The 25,253-nt window shown below is 34.9% G+C and overlaps 1 protein-coding gene across 1 annotated transcript; it reads right to left on the bottom strand.

The window, feature by feature from the left end:
- Positions 1 to 3,056: 3,056 nt before the first annotated feature.
- Positions 3,057 to 24,643, bottom strand: LOC102805939 (acylglycerol kinase, mitochondrial-like). The gene is made up of 13 exons (XM_006819447.3): positions 24,491 to 24,643; positions 21,370 to 21,409; positions 18,410 to 18,489; positions 12,764 to 12,839; positions 11,885 to 12,096; positions 11,032 to 11,101; positions 10,095 to 10,174; positions 7,379 to 7,436; positions 6,340 to 6,472; positions 5,863 to 5,975; positions 5,052 to 5,119; positions 4,183 to 4,285; positions 3,057 to 3,229 (listed from the first exon to the last, which is right to left on the bottom strand). The coding sequence occupies exons 1-13, from the start codon at positions 24,598 to 24,600 to the stop codon at positions 3,125 to 3,127; spliced, it is 1,248 nt and encodes a 415-aa protein (XP_006819510.2). The 5' UTR covers positions 24,601 to 24,643; the 3' UTR covers positions 3,057 to 3,124.
- Between the last annotated feature and the right edge of the window lie 610 nt (positions 24,644 to 25,253).

A 25,253-nucleotide genomic window follows, 5' to 3' on the forward strand; every position in this document is an offset into this window, starting at 1 on the left:
GGTATCCAATTGCGAAAAGGTATTAGCCCTGAGTTCATTGATGTATTGATGGGTAATTCATGCTACAAAATATAGTTATCCAATTGCGAAAAGGTATTAGCCCTGGGTTCATTGATGTATTGATGGGTAAATCATGCTACAAAATATAGGAATCCAATGTGAAAAGGTATTAGCCCTGGGTTCATTGATGTATTGATGGGTAATTCATGCTACAAAATATAGGTATCCAATGTGAAAAGGTATTAGCCCTGGGTTCATTGATGTATTATGGGTAATTCATGCTACAAAATATAGGTATCCAATTGCGAAAAGGTATTAGCCCTGGGTTCATTGATGTATTGATGGGTAATTCATGCTACAAAATATAGGAATCCAATGTGAAAATGTATTAGCCCTGGGTTCATTGATGTATTGATGGGTAATTCATGCTACAAAATATAGGAATCCAATGTGAAAATGTATTAGCCCTGGGTTCATTGATGTATTGATGGGTAATTCATGCTACAAAATATAGGAATCCAATGTGAAAATGTATTAGCCCTGGGTTCATTGATGTATTGATGGGTAATTCATGCTACAAAATATAGGAATCCAATGTGAAAAGGTATTAGCTCTGGGTTTATTGATGTATTGATGGGTAATTCATGCTACGAAATATAGGAATCCAATGTGAAAAGGTATTAGCCCTGGGTTCATTGATGTATTGATGGGTAATTCATGCTACAAAATATAGGAATCCAATGTGAAAATGTATTAGCCCTGGGTTCATTGATGTATTGATGGGTAAATTCATGCTACAAAATATAGGTATCCAATTGCGAAAAGGTATTAGCCCTGGGTTCATTGATGTATTGATGGGTAAATCATGCTACGAAATATAGGAATCCAATGTGAAAATGTATTAGCCCTGGGTTCATTGATGTATTGATGGGTAATTCATGCTACGAAATATAGGAATCCAATGTGAAAAGGTATTAGCCCTGGGTTCATTGATGTATTGATGGGTAAATCATGCTACGAAATATAGGAATCCAATGTGAAAATGTATTAGCCCTGGGTTCATTGATGTAATGATGGGAAATTCATGCTACGAAATATAGGAATCCAATGTGAAAAGGTATTAGCCCTGGGTTCATTGATGTATTGATGGGTAATTCATGCTACAAAATATAGGAATCCAATGTGAAAAGGTATTAGCCCTGGGTTTATTGATGTATTGTTGGGTAATTCACGCTACAATATATAGGAATCCAATGTGAAAAGGTATCAGCTCTGGGTTTATTGATGTATTGATGGGAAATTCATGCTACGAAATATAGGAATCCAATGTGAAAAGGTATTAGCCCTGGGTTCTTTGATGTATTGATGGGTAATTCATCCTACAAAGTATAGGAATCCAATGTGAAAAGGTATTAGCCCTGAGTTTATTGATGTATTGTTGGGTAATTCACGCTACAATATATAGGAATCCAATGTGAAAAGGTATGAGCTCTGGGTTTATTGATGTATTGATGGGTAATTCATGCTACGAAATATAGGAATCCAATGTGAAAAGGTATTAGCCCTGGGTTCATTGATGTATTTGATGGGTAATTCATGCTACGAAATATAGGAATCCAATGTGAAAAGGTATTAGCCCTGGGTTCATTGATGTATTATGGGTAATTCATGCTACAAAATATAGGAATCCAATGTGTTAAGGTATTAGCCCTGGGTTCATTGATGTATTGATGGGTAATTCATGCTACAAAATATAGGTATCCAATTGCGAAAAGGTATTAGCCCTGGGTTCATTGATGTATTGATGGGTAAATCATGCTACAAAATATAGGAATCCAATGTGAAAAGGTATTAGCCCTGGTTTCATTGATGTATTGATGGGTAATTCATGCTACAAAATATAGGTATCCAATTGCGAAAAGGTATTAGCCCTGAGTTCATTGATGTATTGATGGGTAATTCATGCTACAAAATATAGTTATCCAATTGCGAAAAGGTATTAGCCCTGGGTTCATTGATGTATTGATGGGTGAATCATGCTACAAAATATAGGAATCCAATGTGAAAAGGTATTAGCCCTGGGTTCATTGATGTATTGATGGGTAATTCATGCTACAAAATATAGGTATCCAATGTGAAAAGGTATTAGCCCTGGGTTCATTGATGTATTATGGGTAATTCATGCTACAAAATATAGGTATCCAATTGCGAAAAGGTATTAGCCCTGGGTTCATTGATGTATTGATGGGTAATTCATGCTACAAAATATAGGAATCCAATGTGAAAATGTATTAGCCCTGGGTTCATTGATGTATTGATGGGTAATTCATGCTACAAAATATAGGAATCCAATGTGAAAATGTATTAGCCCTGGGTTCATTGATGTATTGATGGGTAATTCATGCTACAAAATATAGGAATCCAATGTGAAAATGTATTAGCCCTGGGTTCATTGATGTATTGATGGGTAATTCATGCTACAAAATATAGGAATCCAATGTGAAAAGGTATTAGCTCTGGGTTTATTGATGTATTGATGGGTAATTCATGCTACGAAATATAGGAATCCAATGTGAAAAGGTATTAGCCCTGGGTTCATTGATGTATTGATGGGTAATTCATGCTACAAAATATAGGAATCCAATGTGAAAATGTATTAGCCCTGGGTTCATTGATGTATTGATGGGTAAATTCATGCTACAAAATATAGGTATCCAATTGCGAAAAGGTATTAGCCCTGGGTTCATTGATGTATTGATGGGTAAATCATGCTACGAAATATAGGAATCCAATGTGAAAATGTATTAGCCCTGGGTTCATTGATGTATTGATGGGTAATTCATGCTACGAAATATAGGAATCCAATGTGAAAAGGTATTAGCTCTGGGTTCATTGATGTATTGATGGGTAATTCATGCTACCAAATATAGGAATCTAATGTGAAAAGGTACCACCTCCAATTTCATTGATATATTGATGGGTCTTCTACATGAGATACAAGTCAAGCTTCCACTTCATGCAGTAAATGTACAGGTAATTAAGAATACATGAACAAATAGTAGTAACAAGTTCTTTAACTTGAATTCAATTCAAAACAAAATAAAATATACAGTTAACAGAAATACTAATGAATATTTGTAAAGAAATTAATTTTGTTTTTTAGAAGACTTGCATGGATTGACATCACTTCAAATTTTTCACTGTCAATATAAAACCAATTTTCTTGATCCTAAAAAGAGATTGAAATTAGTATTAGAATCAAAGATTGAAGTCATGATAACAAGGTAATAACATTTTGAAAAACTTTGAACAACAAATACTGACCAAGGTGGGAACAAGTCGTCATAATTAAATAAAGATTTAATTAATATTCACGTTCCAGAAATAATAATACATATACTGTATTAATCTTAATTGATTTATTTTGTCCATTTTTTTTTATTTATACTCAATGAAAACAACACATCTTTTTACTACACTTATCTAATTATTGACAGATCTTAGAGAGCATATTACTAACATCTGGTTCTCATTATCAGTAGTATAAATGTCTTCGTTCTGTTTAATTTCAGCCAAATTTTTCCCCATATCCTTAAAATTGCATTTCCTAGTTACAACACCAACATCAAACTTGGTTGACATTTCAAAGTGATGAATATTGTTTCAGTTATTTTAACCAGAAGAAAACGATGGAGTTAACAACAATGAGGACAGACAACAATACTGGCAAGGTAAAAATGTGGTTGTCTTGTGTAAACAAAAAACAAATATCAAATTGGTTTGACTTCAGCCAAATAGTAATCAGTGCACTTATGTACCAGATTTCATTGAAATCTAACGAGTGATCTATCAAAAATTCTAGCAGTGGTGAAAAGTCTTTGAAATGTTTATCAAGTGACAGCAATCAGCTACTCTGTAGTGGAGCAGTCTTGGGATACATACACACCAGATATATTCCATTGTGACACCACCAAGTCGGCATTCCATTGCCAGCAAGCTCAGCGCATGTGACTGGCGCCCTGTGCTTGTTGAGGTACGCTACACTGTTAAAGAGATGCTTTCAACTCCTTTCAGTTGACGTGTGTCTGGTATCGGTACTGCCTCACTGATGGCGTCTGCTACTTACCATCATCATAATATTGACAAGGCTATAATAATTTAATTTATGTAAATATGACTCACCTTGTCAATTATTGGCGTTAGTTTGAACTCTCCTACACTCATTTTAGTCCTTTCTATTCTTTCTTCTGTATCTTTATTATTTTTATCTTTCATTCGAGCCCAGCTTTAAGAAAATGTAAAACACATATTGATGGTAATGAACATAAATGCAATTCTAAGCAAAATACTAAAATACAAACAGGCGTCTACCCATGAGCCTTTGCGTTCTTAGTGTGTGTTGTTATCATCGCTTGGGACTCAATTCCAGTGCGTGCGCAGGTGACAACCCTCTCGCTTTAACATTGGTTGAATGTATTAATAGATACTGTTGGCATCTAGCAACCACGACCACACCCATAGCAACCAGCTCAAAACCTGATATTTTCTTAAACTTGTTTAACATATATAGCTCAAACTTGATATGTTCATCCATATTTTTAATACTGTATCATCGTTTCCTTGGCAACCAGACACATCAATAGCAACCACACAAAAAATAACATTTCCAGGAAGCTACAATGCTCAACCAATTGACCAATGAAAAAATAAGTTTAGACTCCTTTAAAATTACAACTCACAGGGGCTGTGTAATAGAATTACTTGTTGAAAGAACCATCTTTGCTGTGGATTTATAGATACATAATTGTAAATGGCTGTTTTATTTGAGAGACTAGTCTTCCTGTACAGGGGTCTTTTGTATACTTAAAGGGGCACTTCCAGTTAAGCCTAATCTCACAACAAATTTACTTTCTGGATTAAAATTACATTGGATAACAAAAGATAGATTAACTTTGTAAATAACATAAACAATAGTGTCCCATGATTCTTTGGTGCAATCCCTGGGCTTGGAAGGTTCCCCTTTAATATATCAAATGAATTAGTTAACATACCCTTCTTTAATGAAATCAGACCTACTCATCTCTTCAATTCCTAAATCCACTTTAATCTCTGATATACCCTGATCGTATAAGAACAAAAAAAAAGAGATAAAAAAAATCACCATATTAGTCCAGTCAGTTGCAAAAGTGCTTACACAAATAATAAAGGTGTGTTTAGGGTCAACGTTAGTCATATTCTTATGATCCAGTATACAGTAAACGCAACTTTTAGGTATGTATGAAAATAGAGCAAATACGGTATGTGAGAAATCATTGTCTCTGTTTTTCACATAATAATGTTACAGTAAAATACTTTATTTCACTTGGAACTAATTTTCGCTATAGGAATGAATCAGTGAAAATAAAATCCAGCGAATTTTTTCCCTATATTTTACATTCAACTCGCCAAAAATCAGTGAAAATAATTTCCATACGAAACACCAAAAAAGTATTTTCAGCGAAAATTAATTCCAGTTAAATTTACAGTACCATAAAACGTAGGTAAAGTCATGACTGAATATCTGACATTATAGTATACAGGGTGGTACAGCGGACTCTGGTATGTACAAATTATGATCCTATATGCATGTTCCAGTGTCAGTCTCTTGAAGGACTTTTCACAGAAGTCCCCCCCCCCCCCCACGATTTTATATACCGGTAAGGTAATGGCTGTTGTACCTTTGTGCAGGAAACACATTTCATTACAGTTGCTTAATTATTGACAGGCCAAAGTTATACAAAATGGTGACCATATTGTCTATAAGCAACAAATAGTTACGTTTCCTATAAATTATTATTATTTGAATTGACAACCCTTTTATACCTGTAACAATGGATCAGTGTTTGTTGTTGAAGCAGTAAATTCTACACTTGATATTTTCATCTCATTCCATATTCCACATTCTTCATTGTTGATTTGGGAGTAGTCAATAACTTCTGAAGACATTGTAGGGGAAAATGTGGAAAAAACAAACAAAAAAAAACAATTAGATATATGACTGCAAGCAGTGATTAGCTAATCAGTCAATTGTTGATGTAAAAATTATTGGTGTGTATTTATGAATTTATTATTTCTGTTTTAATAATGATGATATGCAGACTGTAGTATCATATGGTATTCAAATTCCCCCCCCCCCCCCCGAGTATGGCTGACAAATATTTGATTGAATTCTGAAATAGGTGCGTGCATTCATTCATGCACAGGTTCATCATGAATTTATTAACGTGGGATGTGTGCCAGATAATCACAAAGGTGTCCACACAAAAAATATTCAGCAGGTCATGATCACAAAGTTTTTACCTTCAGTCTTTCTCCACCATCCAAATAACCATGACCAGATGGATGGCTTCTTTGGAATAGCAGTGACACATTTATTACATCCAGTACATGGCACTGTACTACTGAAATCACTTCTTATGAATTGTGGCCAGCCCTGTAATGAAAAAGATCCTTTCAAGATATTCAGCAAAATATGGAGATATACCTTTGAGCGCAGAGTATACTTTCGCCACCATGCAAAAAATAATATGTTATGTTTTTTATAGATTTTTATAAAAAAATTTGAGACCTGTAGCGAATTATTATATCTATTTAGTTCAAAATTATTAAAAATATTATGGGTAAAATGTTGCACTAAACTTTTGGTTGGTGCTCAAAGGGTTACCAGGTTATGATACATTTTTCATTGATTGAATACTGTAGAATACTTTATTTTCACTTGGAATTAATTTTCGCTATTTTCACTGAAAGAATGATTCAGTGAAAATAAAATCAAGCGAATATAACTTTTTCCTATATTTTACATTTAACTCGACAAAAATCAGTAAAAATAAATTTCATACGAAACACCAAAATGTCCATTCATCAAAAATTAATTCCAGCTAAAATAAAGTATAAATACAATATTTGGAAAGTTTGTCGTGCAATTATGATGAGTTCAACACAATGAACGCACCACGAATATAGTGTATAATAAAAGACTGATAAAGTGTGAACTTTATTAGCAAGCAATATGACTTAGTACAATATTATTGACAAGAATGTGAAAAATGATGAATTTTATAGTTCTACGTCATTCTTGTGATCACAATCAGCACTAAATAAAGCTGCAAATGATGGCTGAGCTACAATCAAATCACTGTTTTTGGATATTGTGGGTGTTTTTCCTACATATTTATGACCATCAGCCTGCATTTCTGAGAAATCAATGAACAACCAACACACCCACTCACTCACAGTAACTGGTAAGTCCTTAGTACAAAATGTACATGCTATTTTGCAAATGTTCTAATAAAAAGATTGTCTATGGTTTTAATAGTAATTAATTCCCATTACTAACTTGCATTGTCTTTATTATATATGAAATTCTCTGTTTCAAAGGTCCAAAATACCAGTACCTGTGAAGAAAAATATATTTACATATTTTTCAATCTATAAAAATGATTTCTGTAATAAGTAAGTTTCTCACAGATTTATAGTTTTAACCAAGTGGTCTTTCTAATCTATCTGGTCCATCATACAATTGAAATCAAGTATAAAACAAAATATTCATATTAGTATTAATCAATAGTATGTAACCTGTCAATCTGTTTTTTTTGGAGAAAAAACGGTAAAATAATATGCAAAACACATTTCTTCCATAAAACCTCACTGAAAATATTGTCAATTTTTAACGCTTCGACATCAAAAAGTACCTTGTCAGACACTAGATATCTTTTTTTTCACCACATTACACCAAGTGAGAATGTATATGATATAATAAACTTCTGTTTCAAATATCAAAAGTTGTGCCAAAAATAAATAATCAAAGAAAGCTTAGAAAGAACTCCCATGTGCTGAAGGAATAGAAATCATGATGTAATATTCGAGAATATTTGAAAATGATAAACAAATTATGAATAATCTATTAAATAAGGAGCCACCAGTAGTCATCTACACACATGGACATCATATACCTACAATAAGCCTACTTAAAAATATGCATAAAAAGTCTACACAAAATTGAAACATTAAAAAGAAAACTGAAATAATTCATAAAACACTGGGAAAATGAAATGCAACGAAAATAGTAAACAAATAAATGCCCAAAATAAACTTATAGGGCATTTAAAAATATTTTAGAAATTTAGTTAACATGGAAAACGTAAAGTAGCAAGAACAACTATGTAAATTTCTGACAAACAATCACAATCTAAATATCTAAAATTCAAACCACTATCTTAATATCAATATGTGTGTCAATAAATATTATATTTACTTATTTTCAGTTACGTATATTAATAAGGAAGGCATCACAATCTTTAGAGTCCCTTTGATTGGCTCGTATATCCCGAAAATCGACATGGTAAAATTACAACCATCGTACAGCTCAGTACCATAACAAATAATAATTTATGGCAGACTTCTCGGTACATAAAATTCAAAGCAATCCCCAACGCGTCTCATTTGTTACTGCGTATAAATTGACACTATCTGGGGCACGTCGCACGCGATGAGTACCAACCAAAGATACACACAGGACATTTTAAGTGGCTCGAAACAAAACCTATTTGCTAATTTTCGTTTCGAAAACATCTACGACGGCTTAAAACCAGGCAGGAGACGCCGGTCAGCGTGGCATTGCCCCAGTAGTTTCCACTGTGCATCCAGTAGTTAATGCCGACATCACGGTCTATACATTCCACATGAAGCATGGTATTCAGCTTAACCATATTTTCTTTTTTGCTCCATGGCTTAACTTAATAGGAACAGTAACTCGAGCAATAAATGTGCTTTCCGATTTGAGGGATATCGTGTCGTGTAATATTCAATGAAAAAAATAGTGAAACAAAAGGCCCAAGCTGGGGGCCCACATAAGGTGTTGCAATAGTGTAAATATAACAAAGCCAGACACTGATCGTTTCCTTTGCTAGGTAAAATCAATGTACAGAATACTCGGATGAAACAACTAAAGTAAACTAGGATATATTAGAGCCAATGAATTCGTAATTTCCGACGAAAAGGGCCGGGAAAAAATACCCCTCATAACAAATCACCATCGTAACAAATCACCGTGTTGAGGGGGCGGTGAACAAATGAGACATCGATTGTCAAATTGTTTTGGTAATCATCGCATGTCGATTCATTTCATTTGTACAGGGTATAAGGTAAACCAGCCTACTTATTTCCCACACGAAGAACGTTCTCAGGAATAATCCGACATGCTGATCAGCACACCAACAATCGGCACCAAAATTGATCACAGCTGTCATGGTAAATTCAGTATGTTTTACGAGTTTTTTCTCTCCAAATCCCAACATATATTTACACATGTAGGCGAATTTTGTCAGCTCTGTGTAAATAGATATTTTTACTGGGAATGTGCCCCATTTTACGTACGAGAAGCCCTTGCACAACGCAGTAGTCATCAACACACATTAACATCCCATACCTACTAATCGACTTGATAGCTTCGTAATTTGGGGAGGGTGGGGGTGAAAATGCACCATGCAAGTTTCCAAATGTGTAAAGGAAAATAAAGGAAAGAAGTACAATACAATGTTGGTAAGCGATACAAAGGAAATATCTCCTTACGGCAGCGACTCGATACAACTACATTGATGCTGGAGGTCACCATATTTGTTCTCGCGTTCAATAATGCGGTGCAATCTGATTAAAATCTGATGTAGTGTACGAGCTTTAATTATTTTGGCTATAAACTTATTTTAATTTTATTATACTTTAATTAATAATTCAAAAGTATAGGGAGCAAAATTTTCATAAAATTCAATAAAAATTCTGTAGACTTTTCATACAATGTTAAAAAAATTCAATTTCAGTTTAAATTTTTAAAAAGTCAACATTCTGAAAACGAAACTCACCCCAATTTTAATTAATAACCAAAAGCTTTTGGCAGTCACACTGTGATTAGTTCACTTTTTTATCAACCAAAATGTGAATTTTTTTATTTCATCTAAGGGTGCAAACAACTTGTTTGGACCAACCAGTCACTAACTGTATTCGTAGAAGATGTAAACCCAGTACAGTCATAGTAGAGAAGTACTGTATACACTCACTTGGTACTTTTTTCTTGTGAATCTTTATACAGTCCCCATTGAACTCCAGTCATGGCATAGACTGTCTTGCCTTCCTCCCCCTGGAATTACAAAATCAGGTATATTAGGTGGAGCAACAAGGTATTCTGGCCAAGAAAAGGAAGAGGAATCAGGGAGATTGATAGTGAGATGGGATTACATGTACATTAGATGATTCATTTTACAGTGGTACAAAATGTATTCACAAAATACAATAAATGCATTCACATCAAGTGAGAGGTCAAAGCCAGTGGTCGTCTTGTCATTTTGTATTCAATATATGGCTGTAGTGTGACATATACATGCGTAGGATGCTTTGTTTGTGTACAGGAGATTCGCACTCAGAACAACGCTCCTCGTCCTGAAATAGTGAACAAAACTGAAATAAAATGCTGTGTTACATATTAGTAGTTGTGTAATAAAAGAATTGCGACATTAATAATGTCAACTTGAATTCCTGATATAGTACTGTAAAATCTGTATTAGAAACCGCGGCTTCTATTAAAATGGTACAATGCAATAGAGGGGATGAGGCTTCTATTAGAGCATCTACACGTATGAGAAATGACGAATTTTTGGTTCTCAATTATTCAAAAAGAATGGGTGCGACTTCTATTAGGGATGCGGCTTCTAATACAGATTTTACGGTATGTATGTTTACAGTATAGGCAGGCTAGGATTTGGTTCCAGAACAGCAGTAATGAATATAAAATAGCCACTTGTCGGCCATTTGATTTGGATCCACAAAATCGCATAATTTCCATCAAGATCCCATGTATTCTTTTTCATCATTCATGTACCATCAAATCAAAAATTCAAAAAGTACAATACACATTATTGTAAATCTAAAATGCCATCAATCATTAACATGACAGTGAATGGAAATGGAACACAAAACGATAAAATATACAATTATTACCTCTATTTTCATGACATTCATTGGTTTTGACCATCCTTGAATAATGGAAAGTGCAGCTCCTCCCATCCACCTATAGTCACACCATGCACATATTATTATTATAAACATTTAAAAGTCTTGCACATTGTCTACTGTAGACACATAGTTACTGTATAATACATACAATTATCATATACATGTACATCAGTAAATACAGGACTATGTACTGTAAAATACTTTATTTTTGCAAAGACTATAGTCTTTGATTTTTGCTATTTGCACTGAGGGAAAATAAAATCCAGCGAATATACCTTTTTCGCATATTTTACATTCAACTTGCCTAAAATCAGTGAAAATATATACAAATACAAAACACTCAAAGAGTCGTAAAATTAATTCCAGCTAAAATAAAGTATTTTACAGTACTTGAGTTATGAGTGCTGAATTCATATTAATTGGATCACAATGTACTGTGGAATACTTTATTTTCGCTGGAATTAATTTTTGCTGAAAAGGCTTTTTGGGCCTTTTGTATGGAACTTATTTTCACTGATTTTTGATGAATTTAATGTGAAATATAGGAAAAAAAGTATATTCGCTGGATTTTATTTTCACGGAATCATCCATTCAGCGAAAATAGCGAAAATAAATTCCAAGCGAAAATAAAGTATTCTACAGTACTCAGGTTGTATGTGCCAAATTTATACACATTATACATTTGGTCATGAGGTACTGGTGATACTGAAGATGAATTCAAATAATTTACATAAATTATGTTATGAACAAAACACTGGAAAAATAGACGTCTCCAGTTTGGGAAAACGTTTGCAATGGGAAATCATTTTTATTTGTGGATAGTTGAATCTTTACTCACCTAACATCAGATTCAGCATTGACATATAAAGTTTTTGCTAGGGTATTAGTTTTACCAATTGGTATAATACCAAGAGGCCATTTACACTCTTCATCTCTCCTCATAAGACCAGTAACTACTTCTGATAGTGTGCCGTCACCGCCAGCCACGATAATTGCATCTACGTCATTCACAGTTTGCATTTTATCTTTAGCTTCTCCTTCATAAGTCGTCTAAAAAAGAATAAACCCTGTATCATGTGACTTCATACTAGTAAGATGCTAGTACAGTACGGTCTGAACGTAACTCAGCACTTAGCTACAATGTACTAGTAAGATGCTAGTACAGTACGGTCTGAACGTAACTCAGCACTTAGCTACAATGTACCTATAAGCTAAGCTTTTAGTCAAATCCCCAGCATCCCTAAATGGTGCAGAATAATCTGTTTAAATATCTCTTACAGTAATTGTCCGAGTATAAGCCCCCCCCCCCTCTCCAAATTTACAAGTCATTTATCTGATTATAACCGTGCACATGATTTGTTTATGAATAAATTAGCATAAATTATCGCTCGGGAGAAGTTTTGACTTTTATCCGTTTATAAGCCCCCCCCCCCCCCCCATCCCCAATTTTTCGTCAATTTGCCACTTGTCCGGAGAGGTTTATACTCTGAAAACTATGGTATGTTAGTAACAGTGATAAATGCTCTAAAGAATAAGTAGTAAATATAAATGACATTGATACTCACTTTAAAAAAATGTATGAAAAGGAAAACCAGCTTATGTTACACACAGCTGTACTGCATAGTTACGCGTTTCACTTTTTAAGCTGCTATATAAGAGGTAGTATCACAGTACAGCAAACAAAAAGATGTTGATGTGAAATAAACATAAAATTTACCTCAAATATCTCGGTGCTAATTCCAGCTAAATGCAATATAGGTGCAGCATTCGCCTGGAATAATTTCCGAGCCTTTCTGGAATAAGACAATCAACAACTATATCAACAAATTTTGTAATCAACAACATTTCCCACTTTTTCCATAGAGGGCACAGAAGATATTTATCGAGGGTTTCCTAAACAATAGAAAAGCAATTCCTGATTCGTGAATGGATAGTGTTCGCATGTTTATTGTTTGTGCGCTTGCACATAATTTGCATGACGTCATCAAACTGGAAGGTAGGACAGATTTTAAATGTTCCGAAAGCACAGACTACATGTCCATGTTTCCAACTCGTGACATAAAAAATTAACGCAAACAAGCCATGCATGGCACAGTCCCCGTTAGTTATCAAATTTAAGATATATAGTTTTGTTTATAGTAATATAGCTGGAATATAACCATGCTAGGAATATGATTTTTTAACATTAAAATGATTGACATTTGTATCTGATCGTCAAACAAGTACTTGTCCATATTGAGAAATATTGCTCTGGAACAGCATTCAAAATCAGCCATTTTGAATACATGTATATATATATATATATAACATGATGTATAACGAATATATAAAATTTTAATATAATCAGTCAAAGCATTTAAGAGATACAATGTATGGCTCTAGAAGCCCAATCATTAAAACAAAATGGCCACCAGTCAGCCATTTTGAATCCAATCTGAAAAATAAAATGACGTGCATCAGGAACCAGTAATGTCTAATGTATGTTATAAGTTTGAACAAAATCCATCCATAAATGCAAGAAATGCTCGATATTTGAGGATTTTTTTAGCACAGAAATAGCCACCTTTTGGCCACTTTGAAAAGGATCGTCAAACCAATATATTCGTATATCTATGACATGATGTATAATGAATATTAAAAATTTTAACATAATCAGTCAAAACAAGTCAGACATATGGGTCTGGAAACCCATTCATTAAAACAAAATGGCCGCCAGACAGCCATTTTGAATCTGATCTAAAAAATAAAATGACGTGCATCAGGAACCTGTAATGTCTAATGTATGTACCAAGTTTGAACGAAATCCATCCATAAATGCCAGAAATGCTTGATATTTGATGATTTTTTAGCACAAAAATGACCACCATTCGGCCATTTTGAATAGGATCGTCAAACCAATATAACTGTCCATCTATGACATGATGTATAATGAATATTTAAAATTTGAACATAATCAGTGAAAGCAAGTCAGACATGTGGCACAAGAACCACATTCATTAAAACAAAATGGCCACCAGTCAGCCATTTTGAATCTAATCTGAAAAACAAAATTATTTGCATCAAGGTCCCATAATGTCTAATGTACCGGTATATACCAAGTTTGAACAAAATCCATCTGTAAACAGCCGAGAAATGCTTGATTTTTATGATTTTTTAGCATAAAAATGGTCGCCATTCAGCCATCTTGAATCAGATCGTAAAACAAAATGATGTGCATCAAGATCCTATAATGTCCAACGTATATACAAGGTTTGAACAAAATCCTTCTGTAAACAGCAGAAAAATGCTTGATTTTGATGATTTTAGCACAAAAATGGCCGCCATTCGGCCATCTTGAATCAGATTGTGAAACAAATTGACGTGCTTATGTATAATATCATGTATGATGTATGATGTATGTGTGAAGTTTGATTATGATTGGTCCAGGCATTTCTAAAATACAGGTCCGGACGCACGCACACACGCACAGACGCACGTACAGACACACGGAGGTCAAAACATAAGTCCCCGTTTTCGGGCTACACAGCCCTTTCATGTATTCCCAAACATGAATACGACTTCTGTAGCAAAAATGCATTATGTGTCAGTACTAACACTTGCAATTTGCACATAAAAAAAATTCAACTGTCACCTGGCACAAAAACATTTAAACATAGTTGAACTCTGGTGACCTTGCCCTTTGTTATATAATATAATTCCCTTTATCATAGTTTAGCTGGCTTTTGTCAAGTATTTTGTATAGGTGTCTGTCAAAAATTAATGATTCACTGAGACAAATATGAACTGCCTCATTGTGTGACTACTGTATTATATGAAAAGTAAAAAAAAAACACCCTTTATGAATAGCTATCATGTTGCAAGCTCTGCTTTGTATGCAAATCAACTTAAATAGTTAGTTGGTGTCCAGTGGAGGGAGAAGTCAACAGTACCGTTTCCCCGTTGCTTCCTGAGAATCTACATCTTCAAACACTGCAATCTTTGAAGTGCATTTTTAAACCAGTATTATAAAAACTCTATCATTCTGTTCTAATAGCTGAAACATATTCCTGTGAGTTTTCATTTGTCGAATGAACTGTTTGTCAAATACAGAATACATATATTTTTAGAACAATTTTCTTTTTAAAAAATGTGGATGAAATGTTTTGCTTTTTATGTATTTTTTATGTATTGTTTTTGATTTGATAACTTTGAACTAAACAGATTTTCTATTAGCTTCAGATCTTGATCAAAGTTTGGCACCCAGTTCATAGGAGTGCTTATATTGATTTTCTGACATCTTGTTTTCTGTAAAGATTTTATTGGTAGGTTTGCAAATGTGTATCAGACTGTGCAATCTCTCCATGAGTTGGTTTTGAAACCCAGTATGAGATTCTGGGATACATTACCAAGGATATTATTACAAGATAAATCATTTGCTTCATACAACACATACAACAATGCATATTTCCACTGAGATCAGTGACCTTTGATGTGTATCACCAGTGATCAGTCAAGTAGAAACAGTCACAATATTTTATCAGATTTTCTCAGATTTTTATCAGATTTTTGCATGATATTTTCATACAGGACATCTGTTGTTCAAACTCAGGGAAGACTTTATACTGATGAATAAGATGACCAAGTTTGATGAAGTTTGGAATAGAATTAGTAAAGTTATTATGCACACAATAACAATTATTAACGATGGTGACGACGACAACAACAACGACAACGACGGACAAAATTTTTCTCTTAATATACCTTTCCCTTCCATCTTTGATGGTACGGGCAAGGTAAAAAAAAATAAATAAAATCTTTCAACTAACTCATATCATCAGCTTTTGAAAATTTGCCCACTGTTCTGCCTAAGCAAGAAAAACAAACATGCAAATTATCTTTGGCTATAGCGTAATACTTTTGGAGGTATTCTGGGAGTAAAAAACTGTGTCATGGTCATATTTACTCAGCGAAACACACATATCACCTCTTTCTTCTCATTTTCTCTGAAAAAAAACACATCTTTTTCAACTGACAAACCAATGAAACAATCAATCAAACTGGTTTGAATATGTTTTTTCTTTCGGGATTGCATGTCTATTGATCTTTTTTGACTTTTTATATTTCTGTCCTACCCTGCCCGGTAGGTTACGCATGCGCAAATAGAATTACATCGCGTCTGTGGGTAAATCAGGAATCGGGAATTCTTTGCTTAAAATACTGCTTGACTGAAAGTTTTGATACAAATCTCATAATCTCATTTAAAGTGCCTGTGCAATGCCCACCGTCACGTTTCCCATTTTAGATCTGTGTCCCACTGAAAAGGGTAGTTATTGATTTTTTTGCTGTTCTCGTGTTGTAGCCACGCCCACCTATCGTGAAACGGTCGACTGTTTCCGGATTTCCGACTCTCACCGAAAGTGCGCCACCAAATGACAAAATGTGAGAGGAAGTTATACGCCTGAGCCGTAATAACACTGGTTGTTCAGTATACTTTTAAACGATATACATTTTTCGGTCGGCATTTTTTCTTTTTTTCTGTCTATTTTCTTTTTTTTGAGAGAGAGTTTTTAGATGTTGTGTTGTGGGCAGTTGCAGTGAAACGTATAGCCATAGTGTATGTATTCACATGTTTCTAATCGATCCGAAGGTGCGACATCACTTAACCTTTGATTCATTCAACTGTCCTCGTCCATAAAAAACGACTACCGGTAGGTTTAAAGAGAAACGCCGACAACGTAAACCTGGGCGCAACACTTTTGAAAGAAATAGATTCCGGACCAGCCCATGATCACCGAGGCGGATTTCATAAGAGAGAGAGACGTCCGGCAAGTGTTTCAAATCAGTTGACTTTTTTTGCGATCCTGATTATCGTTTTATAGAGACCATTTATTCCCTGTTTAGTAAAAGGTAGCAATAATTTTGACAGTGACACGAAAACGAAGCGTCGGACAAACAGGAAATTACACAGCCCTTACACAGTGCTAACTGTTTTCATTTTCGAAGAGTAAAAGTTTCTGAATTGTTTGGTGATTGATGTTGAATGTCGAATTCACACCTCTGTTCTTTTTTACCTCCATGCTTGCAGCTTGATCTGCGTAATAATTTATGAAATAAGAATCCGGGCTTGGTCAATGTGTTTCCACCAAATGAAGTTTTAATACGACGTTATAATTATGACAATCATGCCATGGATCAAGCTAACTCGAATCCACTCTGAATTTATCTGTATGTGTGTCGATCTCGATTATTTTTGTTATCCAATTAAACGCCGCTTTTAACGCACTTGCCCTCGCCGTGACCCAACGCGTTCACCTATTTCAACAAAATGTCAACGCGGCTGTCATTTATTTAGTAACTGTGATTTGTCGTTTTTTTAATTATTTTATAGTGATCACTATAGTCTAATGTTTAGTATGTCAAAATATGTTCTATTTAATTTTAATTTAGAAAGTTTTACTCAGACGATCGATGAAATAAAACAGTGTAGTGACGTGCCTAGTAACCTGCTAAATAACGAGATAATTCCGACGTCAAATTCTATTTTGTCCAGCAACAGTGTACAAACGTGCGCCAGTGTCGGTGACAATCAAGGTGACCAGCTACACCAGAACGGGCATATTTCGCATCTAACTCAACCCCATGCAACAAAACTTGATACTGTGTGTTCATTATGGTCCATTCTTCCTTGACGAATAAGTACATAAGTGACAATATCGTCAAAGACGAGAAAACTGCACAAGAAATTTGCCTTCTTTACACGTATCGGCAATGCAAGCTGCCATGCGACTTCCCCTTCTGACGTCACAAGGGGAATTTCTGTATGCAAATGAGAAGCTAATGAGGAGCCTCGTTTTAAAATACACAAAAATAAAGTTGCCGTAGACTGAGTTTAAAACACATTTTTTCACTTAAAAAAATAATTCATGCTTAGAAACATAAAAATTAATAATATTTATGTATCAATTAATAATTTTAGGCGTGAAAATAGCAGCCATTTCACAGGCACTTTAAGAGATAAGGTACAAGAGGATCTTGTTACATTTTGTACATACATGTACACCTCCGGAACAGATATAGAAGAGATTGTTGATTGTCTTCTGGCATTACTTACAGTATGCTAAAGTTAAATGTCATAATTTTTATATTTACATATGTGGCATTTAGTTTTATATAGATTAAGTACGGTACCATATTACATAATTTGCATATTATTCTCACTGTATATGTTACACCTATTTTTACACTACTCTCAGCAAATGTCAAATCTGATACTTCTGTGAACAAGAGTAGCTAGGAGGGATAAGACTACTATACAGAGATTCAATTGTGATTGTGTCATATTTGTTCGGAAAAGGGAGAATGATACATTAAATCAATATCTCACCCCTTCTTAGCTGCTGGATTGAGTATCACCAGTACTTTCCGTGGCTTTTCAGTTACTGTCATTGTCTCAGCTCCATATTTCTATGTTAAGTAATAAGCATATATCAGGCAATTACAGGAAAACTTAGTTTTTTGGGTGGTTAAATTTTTTTGTAATTATCATACATTATTCGAGCTGTATATAACATTGTTACAAAAGCATGAAAATCAGTAAGTCAAATTCACTGACATGACGGGGGATTCTGTACATGCAAACAAGTAGTTTGGTCTCTTCTCAATAAATTACAAACTACTATTAAGTTGACTCTGAATACGGAGCAATGTCCACTGATGGTGTCCGACATAATTAGCATATTACATCAGAGCCTCAATTGCCAATGAGGTCTTTGGATCATCTGCATGGGTGAATATTTGTATAGTGTGATGACTTACATGATATAATTATTAATTAAGGTAGCAGGATAGTTTTTTTGCATGAAAAATGTAAACACCTATAATCGGAATAAATTTTACAAGAAACCATACAATCTATATATGTTTGGAAAGCTCTTGACTTGTATTTTCCTATTATTAATATTTTGTGAACATTGTGTTTGTTTTAGCGTCACGTGATTCTGAAAATCAGCGGGGCTGATAATTTAACTAAGGTGAATACAATTTTAATTGTCATCTCTACAGTCATTCATGCGATCAAAAACTTTACACTGTTTTGAAGTAAAGGATATGAAGTTTAAATCCGTATTTCTATTTTTTGCATTAAGTTTTTTTTTTCTTTCCGAAAATCACAAATTTCCAGCACGTTTTTTGGTGTTAAAGTTAGAGTATACCGTTGGTTTGCGCGAGGTTTGTGAAAAAACGCAATAGAATTTTGCAAATATGCAAATACGGATATGAAGCCAACATATCAAAGAATAAGAAAAGCTAAACGGCGACATCGTAGCGCTATTCACTGAAACGCCATTTAAAATTAGGTCAACGGTAATTGCCAAAAAACGAACACCGAGAAATCGGCACTTTTATGATTTCAAACTTCAATCAACGTTAACTCCCGTTTCAGCAGCAAAATTTACATGGGCTAATTGTAAATAAAATGCTTTGAAAGTTGTTTTCGAGAAAAATCATGAACCGACATTTATATCTGTGAAAAACTTTGTTTTTTGGCCGTTTTCTTTCATGCTGTGGAGTTTTGTGATGGTCTGTGCTGATAACGAACGGTGACGTCATTCATTAGAGCTTGGATTATGCAAAGTGGGCGGTTCTGTTTGCGAGTAACAAACAATACAGAGACTACACTTGGCAGTTGAAGTATTTGCAAAAACAGTGTATTTATTTTTGGGCCGTTGTGTTTGTAAACTTATTAGTTCAAGCATGCCACGAGTTTCGGAGTCTCCTGGAGGCAGCTCGTACATACTGGCGAAAGGGCGGACCCGTTACTGGTTGAGGTAACCCCTAATAGCTTGACAGTTTTACCAGAGCGCACATCCCTTTCCAATCGCTCGCATTCCAATGGCAGCCTTTTTATTTATTTAGAAAACTGCTCCCTTCTTTTGAGATGACGGGAAGCTAGGCTGGCTCAGTTTCGATCGAATACAACTGCCTAGACCGTGACGCCTGCGCTCCACTATTGAGATATTGCCTACTTTGCAAAATTGACAAATCTCTTTTTCTAGGGCGCCATTCAACAGTGACATGTCAACGAGTCGAATCTCGCCGTCTTCAAACGATCGGCCATGACATTCACTCTCACTTTCTTCTTCTACGTCGGAAGTTAACAATATTTTCCTGCGAGATACAGACATCTCTCGAACGTTTTGAACAGGAGTATCACCCACTATATCGAAGTCTGATTCATCGGACTCCCAGTGTCACGGTAAAACTTTCTTCGCCCACTTCATGGCTGACACTGGTTTCGACGGGGAAATCCGTTCTGTACGAATCCAGCATCGTCTCTTTCACAATCTTTTTTGACAGGAGTGATCATTCTTTTGATGTTTTTCTTCTTTCTTCCTCGCTTTCTTTTTCTTGGAAATTTTCGCGTGCTTACTATCTCGTCCATAATTAGTGAATGACAACTAAACTAAAGAATTACTGATAATAATTGTAAAACTATTTCGTTGCCGTGCATTTTGTTCGCATGAGTACATTAGATAAAACAACCAAGTATTTATCAGACAGATTTATTACATGTAACATAATTTACGAATTTAGAAAAACCTAAGCATGCAAGTATGCCTACTTGGTGAAAACTCCTCTGAAAAATGGATTATATAAATCAGGTCCAAGCATATTCTTATCATTGATCAACCCTTACATGTAGTTTGTGGCCTGAATTAACATGCAATGCATAGCCACCACAGATGGCCGTATTTTATTGTTTGCAACCATATTTTGCATTACTTCTGGACTAAGAAAGTAACCCCGTGGTCAGACACTTTTCAATGACAAAGCCAAGAAAAAAATATTACAGAAATTTTTTTGTAAGTTTTTATTCTGTTAACATATAATTACATTGAAGTGGTACATTCATGTACTTTTTTGATTATTCAAAATTTGTTGTTTCTAAAGCGATTGTTTTGTCTTTGCTGTACTTCCTGTCTAGAAAGGCAGCAGTGCACACATCTTATCAGCTGTGTGTAAACTACAAACAGATATCTTATCAGTTGTTTGTAAATAGCAAATAAAGAAAGTGGCCCAACTTAAAACTATTTACCCTCAGTTCAGTTATGTTTGTAAACCATGCATATTAATGAGATGCACTAGTTGGGTGTACACTGGATAAACAAAAACTTGGCCATTTGTTTGCACACTAGAAAAAAATCAGTTTACTTGTACAAGATATTTTTTTTCAATAAAATAAATACACCCATGTATGTAGCATGCCTTCGGGAGCTATTCGTGTGATTTTCAAAAAAAAATGTGAAAAGTGCCCAAAAAACTATTCTGCTACCTTAAGTGACTTACCATAGCCTCTTCACATAATTCTCTTCTTATCAAATTTGATCTGAAAAAAAAATTACAGTAGAGTACTAGTCATTATAATAATATATTATTTTTATTTCATAGTAGTATCATTAAATGTACATTAGTTGAGGGAACACACTATATACAGAAAAGTCTTTTTTCTTAACCCTTTCACCACCAGAGTTTCTCGCCAAAATTTATCAGCACTTTTTTCTTAAAGGGGAACCGATACTATAAATAAGGGGCAAGATGGCCACTGTATTAGTATGCTAATCCGAACCAAGTCGCTCAAATCGTGGCGGGAGCTCCATGAAATGTGCCATTTACGATGTTTTGGGGATCAAGCTGTGATTCCAGATACATATCTTGGGGGGCATGAATATGTACGCTAGCAATTACACTCATCTGGTTGGGCTTTTGATGTATAAATGTTGTTGTTTTTGGTCAAAACGTATCGCAACATGTAACAATCATGAGTTTAAAATGGCGACTATTGTATGCAAAATGCCTGTCAATAACAGTTTGAGTAAATGAAAATGTAAATCCCCTAGATGTTTATTTAATCTACAAAGCTTGTTGGATTACAAACAGCATTATCGTTACATAGTTTGTCTATGGTCTAACACCATCGGTATCAGTGTGACACGACGATGTAAGACATTTTAGTTGTTTTAACTTGCCAGGAAACAATAGGCCCTGTGTTTCGTAAGCCAGCATAAAATTCATAGACATCAGTACTGGCCAGTATTAACTTATGTGCACAATCGATAAAAGCGTTCTATCAAAACAAGTTTGCAAACGACTCAACAAAAAGTGTCCATTTGTTTTGACTAGCATAACTAGTAGTCATAGTCGCGCCATATATTGAAACAACGTCGATTTTGTAATAATTACAACGCGGCTGTAGAATGGGCGTTAAAATTGAGTCTACAGTACAATTGCTTCGACAGAACGCTCTTCTCTTTCTCACCGCTCATTTGATTTTGACTGTAAAGTCACCTCAATCTTACATGAGATACAAGCCGTACCACCCTTGCAAATACAGGCTAGGCTTCACGGAAGACAAGGCTGTACATTTTGATTTTCCAGACCAGTGTCATCAGAAGGTTAAAAAATAAGCCTGTGATGTCGCTTATGATTTTGTTATTTTATCACGCGGAATTTCCGTGTAATAACTTCTATACTAACTATTCTATACTTCTATAATATACAGTAAACTTTTTCGCTGCCACCAATTTGTGGATATTATATGTAAATTTGATGCCTCTAGTAAATTCACGTTTTGTTTACCAATTTGCAACGGAATTATGAAAACAGAAGTCCTTGACCGGAGGTATTTTCTCACTTGTTATATTAGCAGTCAGCAGGAGTAGTATGTATACGGAATGTGCATAGGAAAGTTCGTTCTCAGTTTTACTTTATACAAGATCAGTACCGTCAATAGACTGACACAACGAAAAGAAACAAGTTGGCGAATTTTCTTCAAGACCGTTTAGCAACAATCTGGTTTTGTGTTCAATATCAGTGGACTGCTGCCTTTACTTGTGGGCCATCGTCAACTTGAATGAGTTTCGTTCATTAGATATGGTTTAAATCAATAATTCGGCACAGAAAATTATTTAATGTTAGACATTAGTGGCATTCACGTTAGAGATCTCAGTACGTGCCAAGAAACGGTCGGAACCGAGCCGGCACATGCCAAAAACAAAACGATCTCGGTCTCGATAGCTGTTTGGGACCGAATCTCAGAACGTGCCGAGATTTTCTGCCTGAACGCTCAGCACAGGCCCAAATCACGCCCTCAGTGGTAAATTTAAGAGAACATATGCTGATTTATACTAGTAGATTTATACTAGTATGACATGACAATGAAAAGAAATGCAGATATATATGGTTGGATGCTGTAGTAATGAATGAAACGAATGCAAACCGTTGTCAGCCACGTATATTTATGTGCTGCTGCAACCGGTATTTTCTTGCAATGCTACATTGACATGAAAAAATAATCTTCTTTGCCGTTCATGTGCACGATGACTTGTAATAAATACCATAACAAATGGATATAATTTCAGTATAGCAATTTTTATTATTATCATCATATGCATATCCTTTTCCATGTTTGGGTCAAAAATAACAGATCGATGAATGAGTGCGTGATTTCGGCTAACGTGAACGCAACTGCTGTAATCCCTTTGCAAACACAAAAGATTAAAAATTTCAGCACGTGCCGAGATTCCTATAACGTGAACGCAGCGCAATTCTCACATCAAACATTTGCATATTCTACAACATTAAGTACGAGTCCTATGTGCTCTCCGCCGCTCTCACAGGCGTCAGTTGCTACTATTGTTAATTCACGTTTGTTCAATTTATGCGCAGATGCAGTTGTACATATGATAAAGAGGTCATTTGCGCTAATAGCAGGAATAACATGTGGTATTGCTTGAAGCAATAAAAATAACCTAAATATCCAGGGTTCAAGCGTATACCTGAAATGAAATAAATTTGTAATTCCAGGGCTTTTTTTATCAGTTTCCCATGACTATTTTATCACAAGTTTGATAATTTTCCAAGGATTTATTACGATGTGGTTAGTGTTATTTATGATTATTTTCCAAAATTTCCAATAATTCCACTTCACAATATTCGTCAGCATAACAGTGACAATATTATATTTTCTACAAGGCAGCAACATCAAATCATTGTAAAATGCGCGTTTTAACTTTTAAATTTTATTTAAAAATGCGTGCCTTTTTGTTTGTTTTGCTACCCTTATTTTATTCTTGTTATGTAACTTTAGTGACCTCTTGCTGATCTATCCGAGACAGTTTGTGTCTGATGAATAATTCTGAGTTATTTTCCCGGGTCATGTTTCGTTGACTCTCAGCCAATCAAATCAGTGTGTTGTGAAAACAAACGATCCATGGCACATACGAAGTCAAAATTGTTAGGAATAACACACTAAATGATTTCAGTCAGGAAAGTGCATTTGCAAACGCCGGGGACATCATATTATTGAATCACTGATCCACGTGTAGTCGCGTAGACACCGCCGATATAACTGCACCAGGACAGAACCTTCGGTGTCCAGTTTAAAACTTCTAGCTAAAGTTTTACTTACTGGTATTTATCGTGAAAGTAATAACTTCCATATGTTGCCGCAATAGCGAAGAATGTTGACTTCTTCCAGTGCGTTCGGACAACTCGAAACGGTTTTAGCAAAGCGGACATCGCGGACGATGCTTAAAGTTGGAATCGATTTCGGATTCGTGCCAGATTCGAATAAGTATTTATTAGCAGTAGTGTTACATTTCTAGATAGGAGATTAGAACAGAATTTAAAATGAAATAACCATTGCTTCATACATTCATTCTTTAGTCGAGAAACAAGTGTATGAATTAATGTGATACAAAATAGGCCAAAATAATATATCAGATCACAGAGGTGCTTGTTGTTTTAATTTTGCACGCTTCTGGGACGATTTCTGCGCTTCTTGTAAAGAAGAAAGATTATTCCATTTCTACCGTAAGCGGGCGCATGGGGCAGGGTTCACTACATTGCCGTTCATCAGATCACAGGGAGTTGGACAAACTTATGTATTTTAATAAATTATTAAATAATAAAATGTTATATAACTTTTCTTCTCCCCCCCCCCCTTATTAATACCACTCTTTCCTTTATCACAACTTTGTTACGCGCTAATGTTCTATGCAAATTTTAACGCGCGATGTAGACACACCCTATTGTAGTAAAATATCCCAAGGGTTGAAACGCGCCAGGACTGTGGCATGAGCACAACCGTAAAGCCGGTGGGCATTTAATTTATTCATGAGATACATTAATAAACAAGAAATGCTGCGCGCGAAATTTAAATCCGGCGAGTA

Source organism: Saccoglossus kowalevskii, chromosome 4 (genome assembly GCF_978046115.1).
Source record: "Saccoglossus kowalevskii chromosome 4, keSacKowa6.1, whole genome shotgun sequence".
NCBI lineage: Eukaryota > Metazoa > Hemichordata > Enteropneusta > Harrimaniidae > Saccoglossus > Saccoglossus kowalevskii.